Raw genomic sequence first — 7,604 nt, 5'->3', positions numbered from 1 at the left:
GAATGATGAGGGCAATGAATGTACAAATGTGCTTTATACAATTGATGTATGTATGGATTGTAATAAGAGTTGTATGAGCCCTTAATAAAACGATTATATATATAAAATAGAATTCTGCCACAAACTTTTTGAAAATCCCACATATGTAGGATCAAGTTGACAAAAGCAACCCGAAAGATACAACAGAAACCTTAGGGGCCAGTGAGTTTATATTAATGGGGGGAAAAAAACTCAGAAAAGGCATATGAAAATGACTGCACAAATTGAAAAATTTAATCAATGCCATGGAGTTGAGCATGTAGAACCTTTTGAATTGGTGCATGTTTTGCTATGTATATTCTAAACATATTTGGTAGGTGTACAGACTCTGAAATCACTTCCTGGTTGGAATCCTTTTTATACCAATTACTCACTGTGGGACCTTCAGAAAGTTACTTCACCTCTCCAACCTTCCATTCCCTTATGAGGTAACAGTATCTCAAAGAACTGATAGAAAGATGAAATGAGATAATGCATGCAAACTTCTTAACAGTGCTTGGAGCACAGTAAGCACGCAATCTATAACTATGCTATAGACACAGGTAGAAAAAAAAGGTCAAACTTATTATTATGCTAAATAAGTTCTCCAGGATTTGACTAACACCTGCTTTGTTAGTCCTATACTTTGGTGTCAACCTGGAGAGAGAGAAAAGTGCAGGGGTGAGCCAGTCAGGGTGTGTGTAGCACCGATGAAACTTATAACTTTTCTCTAGCTCTTAAATGCTTCCTCCCCCCACTATCATGATCCCAATTCTACTTTACAAATCTGGCTAGACCAGAGCATGTACACTGGTACAGATAGGAACTGGAAACACAGGGAATCCAGAACAGATGACCCCTTCAGGACCAGTGGTGAAGTGGCGAAACCTGGAGGGTGGGGGGAAGGTGGGGTAAACAGGGGGAACCCATTACAAGGATCTACGTATAACCTCCTCCCTGGGGGATGGTCAACAGGAAAGTGGGTGAAGGGAGTCGGACAGTATAAGAAATGACAAAATAATAACAATATATAAATTATCATGGATTCACGAGGGAGAGGGGAGGGGGAAGGACGGGGAAAAATGAGGAGCTGATACCAAGGGCTCAAGCAGAAATCAAATGTTTTGAGAATGATAATGGCAACAAATGTACAAATGTGCTTGACACATGGTTGTATGTATAGATTGTGATAAGAATTGTACGAGTCCCCAATAAAATGATTTAAAAAAAAGTGCAGGGGTGGTATTCAACTTGTCAAACAGGTCACACAGCCTAGTGCCTCCTTGTAACATGGCCTTCTCATCTTCCTGGTGGCTGATCCTGATTGCTGCTAGAGCCACAGCCATCGGATCCACAGGACTCTGCACCCACCAACCTGTGATCTTCTTACATTCTGCATCACTGCAATAGGCTGCATGAGTCTGAAGAGGGACTCAAAGGTTAGACTGGACTTTAAGGACTTGAGTTGGACTCGGGTGGGATGTTTCCTTGATACATAATTACTTCTTGATATAAAGCTCTTTCCTACACATATGTGTCACTGTATTTGCTTATCTAGTCAACCCGCACTACCACAACTGCTTAAACTCTCCTCTTTCATTTGCCTCATTAATGGTCACTGGCCATATCTACAGCTCACATCTATACCCCAAGGCTTCAGTCACACTCACCAATCTGCAGATCCAGCAGCTACCAGACAAATTTCTTTTTGTTCTTATTCTCTGTACTGAGTCTCTGTAATGCTGTATCCTAGGAGGTTAGGTATCCTCTTAACTCTAGATACCCAGCTCTTGCATACTTTCTTCTCGAAGGGGCCTCTCTGACTTAGCCCTAACTTTGCTACCTTTCCCCTATGTACACTGCACAATTCTAGTCCACCCTCTCATAATAATTAAACTGTATCAGAATCGGGCTGGGGCTTTGCCACCTCTGCATACTGCAAAACACTGCCTGCCTGGTACAAAGCAGGAGCTCGGCAATTACTTAACAGAAAAAAATATATGAGTGCAGAAAAAAATATATGAGTGTTTCATCCATTTGATATTTTTCAAACTCTTCCTAGGGATAACAAAAATGCAAAGATTTCTTCAGATATCTATAAATATGCCTACAGAAACCTTAACCAAATATGAATATTTCCTAAGGTTTTATGAAATCTTTGGTTTCCCCTTTAAAAACCCTCAAAATTTTGTACGAGTCTGTATTTGTTTTAGCCCACAATACCAATCAGCCCCTCCACCAAGTTCAATGACTGCTGGAGATCAGACCTAAGCCTCACAGCATAGGGATGTCCATAGCACTGGACAGAATATACTCCAGTTATCAGGTAAAGAAGTATGGTACTGTGTGCTAGCTATGATGAACCATGGCTAAACCTAGCAGGAAAACTTGTGAAAATGCCTGTTCTTCAGAGCAAGACACAGAATTTGGATGGAATATACAAAAGACAAGATGTCCTAAATTAACCCCAGAATTTCACAAGGGTAATGTTATATGCCAAAAGAAACAAAAAGTTATGAACTTTCACAACATTGTCAAAAGAACTGAGCTGACAGAATATGGGTCAGAACTCCTTCAGGTAACATAAGTTAAAGAAAGTTTCAGCAATAGGCAAAAATGAAGCAAACACACATTTGTCCAGCAAAATAGAGTCCTGCTGTGTGATAGGCCAGCACAATAACTGAAACAGATCCTCTAATTAAGTAACTTTAGAGTTCTCCAGAGCTTCTTCACACTCTTCAATCCTCTTATTTTTAGATACTGTGATAATTAGCTTTTTTGTCAACTTGGCTCTACTTGTAAGAAGATATGGGTGGAGTCCAACCTCTCATTGGGTTCACAGCCTGCAGGTCTCCTTGGGTGTGTGTGGCTTATTTGATATCCATAAAGGACACTGTGGAGAACCGGCCCACTCTCCCTCTTCCTGTTGGCTTGCTTCTTGCATCTGGGCCTGGTGGCCTGCCAACCTTTGGGAGCTGTCTGCAGTCTATGCTCCCTGCCTTGGTGCACTCAACTCTTGTCTAGACTGGCCTGTGATCTTCCCTCTTTCTTTATCGGTCAGGTAGGGTCCATAGCTAGCATATGACCCACAGACTGGAGCTGGACTAAGACTGCCCACTCTGTGGCTGCATGGACTGCTTTCTTGATATACATTTCTTTCTTATTTATATAAGTCACTGGTTTTGTTTCTCCAGAAAACCTAGCCTAATACAGATACTAACACACTGCTTCTGCTGTTCGATGTAGTTTCAAAGAACCAAATTGTATTTTGATAAAACTATTTTGAGGGTAAAGAAGGCAAAACCACGGTTATAATATACAGGACTTTGTCACAACTACTTAACTCTACTACTGCAGTAAATTTCCATGTATCTTGAAATACTACTCTTCTTTTGATCTCCCTCCCCCAAACCATTTAAAAAGATAAGACTGTTCTTAGCTCATATGCCATACAAATGTAAGCAGTAGGCCGGATAATGTCTGCAGGCAGTTTGCTGCCCCCTAATCTAGCATAAAACAGATTAAAAAAGGTAAATATACTGATATTACTAAAAATTAGGTTCTATTATCCAGGAAAAACACACATAAAAGAGAAAAAGGAACGTAAAATTGTACATACAGTGTGAGCTTAATTCTTGGAGAAGTGTGTATATGCTAGCAGATGTTCCTATTCACCTGTCGTTATCAGGTGCCATCAAGTCAGCTTTGACTGTGATGATCTTCTGTGCAGCACAAGGAAACACTGCCCACATACCATCGTCACAATCTGTGGTATGTGCGAGCCCATTGCTGAGTCTGTTGTGCAGCACATTCCAACATTAAACTTACACTTGCTGCTATCACGTCTTGACTCACAAAGACCCTAAAGGACAGTGGCCAACTGCCCCATGGGTTTCTGAGGTTGCAAATCTTTATGCTAGCAGAAAGCCTCATCTTTTCCCCGCAGAACTGGTGGGGTTGAATCACAGACCCTGTGGTTAGCAGGGTCTAACGCGTTATACCCCCCATTATAATGCCAGGAGAGCTGCTATCCACTGTCATAGGGGTCTCATATTCCAGCACTATACTGGACAACAGTCTGTTATCATCCATACACTTTCATTTACTAAATTTTGGAAGTAGAATTCTAAGTCTCTCTTCTTAGTGTGGACGTTTTGCTGAAACCTGTGTACCACGGTGATCCCACTGATATTTGAGACAGGTGGAATAGCATTACATATGTGACTAAGTTGCCACAGCACGACAAACCAAGAGATGGGTCAACTCATATTGTTTTTGTTAGCTACTATCATGTTTGCCCAATACTCATGGTGACCCATGCATATAGGGCATAAAAGGGACCAAAGTAATTATAATAAACTATAACAACAGAATGAAGAGTGATTACTATCTTTTCCAAAACGAACATATAATTCTTTTAAAATCAGTATACCAAAAGAGCCTGATTTTTACACATACCTTTCGGAGTTTGAACTTGATTCTGCTTTAGTACAGAAGTTAAGTAGTGAGGTGATAAAGAGCCACTGAAAAATACGGAAGACAAATGTGCTTATAAAAACTATTCTTTAAAGCCAAAACAAAAACCAGAATTTCTAACAATAAAAACACAAAGCATTTTTGCCTTGTTTTCTTTGCTAAAAGTATTCCGTTTAGGATGCGCCCACCACAGCAGAAAGTACCGGGCTGCTGAGTGGAAGCAATCCCAGACTGACTCACAACTATTTGGATGATCTTAAGAAACAATAAGTAATCTCATAGATTCTTCTATAAAGTAGGAATAATGAACTCTCTCACAGAGTTGTTATAATAAGAATTTTTAAAATGCATTCAAAATGGCTTGTCTGAGGCAATGCCTGGAATTGATAATGAAATTTTTCCTCGAACTCTTTTAAAGCCTCCCCAGACATATTGCAGTTTTGTGTTCAACACTTTAGTATGATGTGGACTAGTATAGGTATTACCATAGAAATGAAGGTATTTATCAAAACAAATGGTTATGAGACTGGAATGTAATGAAGACAGGTATGTTCCTGAATAAATATCACTATTAAATTACACTTTCTATATTCATAGAAAGAAACCAGACTTTACTATTTTTTTTAATTCCAAAAATTGTAACACTTTATAAAGAAAATAATTTCTTTTATTTGGAATTTGTGAGATTTAAAATTTTTAAAACCCAATTAAGATCTTTTTATCTACACCATATTTCATACTCTTCACACTTATAAATTAATATGAGAAGGCTACACAAAGGTATGGTAGACAGACACCCCCCCCAAAAAAAAAAACCATAAAGGAAAAAAAGTTTCATTTCACATTAAAAGTAAAGTTTTAATAAAAAGCCAAAGATTTAAAGTTTTACGTTATTGTTATTTTTATCTGCTCTTTTTTCTTTTATGCTACAAATTACTTTTATCTACCATTTAAACAGTCAGGCTAAAAATAAAAACATGAAAATGCAGGCACAGCTAAGTGTATTTGTGATAGTCTTCACACTAACAGTGGCAATACACTCACATCTTAAGTAAAACTTCATAGCTACAATAGAACATGTCATCAACAGAACTTTCCTTTAGTTTCTAAATTTTTTTTTTAAAAAACTAAAATAGGAAAAGAAACATTTATTTTAAAAAAATCCCAAAATTATTTGCTAAAAGAACTCTGGATTTTTGTGATTAATTTATTGTAAGGGTGGGATAAAAATTAAAATATCCTTTAGTTTATAGCTGAAAACCAACTTATTTCAGGAAAGGACAGATCCTGGGTTCCTTCTGAGCATCAAAGCTTATATAGTTTCTCTTCGGAACACAGCCTCCATTCAAGAGGCTCCTCTCTTCCCTCTGAACAGATTCTTGGTTTCAGCCACTCTCAGCGGAGGGGCAACTAGCACGACACCGTCACTCCGCACAAAGAGCATTGGAGTATCCCATTTCATTGATTTACATATCTCTTCATACGCCTCTTTATCAATTCTATAGAAGTCAGTTTCTTCCACATCTCCCAGTATCATATTTAAATGCTGATCATCAGCATGCAGTCTTCCTCGAAGCTCTATTATTTCACATTTTCACATCAATGCCTTCATCCAGGCTGAGCCCGATGAGATCCAGAGACTCCTCTACTGTGTTGGTAGTTTGTTGCTGGTCCACAGCGTCTCTAGTTTCTAAATTATTATTTAACTATAGCACTTCAAAAGTGCTAGCATTTAATAAGATGCTAACTCATAAATGAAGAAATAGGTTCTCCCGGCCCCCACTAAATTTCAGCTACAAGTTTTCCTCTAGAAGCTATTGAACATGGTAATAATTCAAATGGAATTATTTGAAGTTTATAGTTACCGTATATACTCGAGTATAAGCCGACCCAAATATCCACCGAGGTGCCTAATTTTACCACAAAAACTGCATTAAAAATGTGCTGAAAAACTCAGCTTATCCAGGAGTATATATGGTAGTTTTTCATTACAAAACGTTTTAATTCTTTAAAAGACATTACCCTTTACAAACTACCCATAAAAGCATCCTAACAAAATCTTCCATTTTCAACACCAATGAATACACATAATAGAATTTTAAGATTTTCAAAGCTTCCTTAGAAAAATAAACAAACTCAGATTTAAGAAGCTTATCTAATACTCAGATTTGACTTTAAATGAGAAAGCTCTAGGATTAATAGGAGCCAGAGTTTGAAAACAAAAAAAACAAAGAAAGCTATAGATACAATGCAGAATTACTTAATATGGCTTTTCTAGCCACAGTCTTTGTTACTCCCATCAAACTTTCATTTTCCTAATGGGTCTGGGTTGGAAGGTGGGGAAAGATAATGATTAGACTATGGTTCAGCTATGAGTTATTGTTAACAGGGTTCATAGTGATTGTCAACCTGCTTGATATAAAATGAGCCATTTCAGTAAGGAAAGGGCGTGGGAGAAATCTTACTACCAGCAAGAAAAAAGAGAGCATGAGGCAGAGTGGTGGAATTCCCAGCCCTCCGAGCATGTAAAGCTGAGTGCTTGGGCAGGAGACGGAACACTTAATTGGGAGAGCAGAGTTTGCTGGCCCATAGAACTCGAGCTGTGTTAACTTCAGGGTAAGGCTCACTGCAGAGGGCTATGCCCTTTGAGCACTTATTGACAGCCCTAAAAGAGCTTTGTAGCATTGCCCAAGCAGGGAAGAGGCCAGGTCAAAGACTGAGAACCAGAGAAAGGCCTGCTGCCCGCAGGCATAGCAGAGGAGAAACTAACCTGACTGTACAACTACATCCTAAGCATTTCTTACATGAATTGTAACCTGTGAACTTCCCTAATAAACTCCATAATCACGAGTATTGTCTGGGAGTTTCATGTAGTCATGTAATGAACCCAGCAAGAAAGGAGATGTCATAGGAGGAATGGTTGGTGTCAGAATCGGGTTGAGAAAGAGGGAGATGGATGTCTGGATTGTTATCCTGGTAAGAGCCCCCAATAAAATGATCTTTGAAAAAAGAAAGAGGGAAGGCAGAGGCATGTCTGGCCCTTGCCTTCTGGCAGTGGCAATCAGCTTGGGAGCCGGAGGAAGTCAGATGTGTCCCCCACACTGTTTTCT

General features: G+C 38.9%; 1 protein-coding gene across 1 annotated transcript in view; it reads right to left on the bottom strand.

The window, feature by feature from the left end:
• FOXN2 (forkhead box N2) overlaps positions 1 to 7,604 on the bottom strand; it is a 45,206-nt gene that overhangs the window by 10,117 nt on the left and 27,485 nt on the right. The window contains exon 4 of the mRNA XM_013003915.2: positions 4,477 to 4,541. Coding sequence (XP_012859369.1) covers positions 4,477 to 4,541 — 65 coding nt within the window. The remainder of the gene's footprint in view (positions 1 to 4,476; positions 4,542 to 7,604) is intronic.

The sequence above is a fragment of the Echinops telfairi genome, unplaced genomic scaffold (genome assembly GCF_000313985.2).
Source record: "Echinops telfairi isolate 266 unplaced genomic scaffold, ASM31398v2 ScPeMD7_7475;HRSCAF=8513, whole genome shotgun sequence".
In the NCBI taxonomy this organism is placed as follows: Eukaryota; Metazoa; Chordata; class Mammalia; order Afrosoricida; family Tenrecidae; genus Echinops; species Echinops telfairi.
Note: the sequence above shows the minus strand (reverse complement) of the source record. Positions and strands in the feature narration are given on the sequence as shown.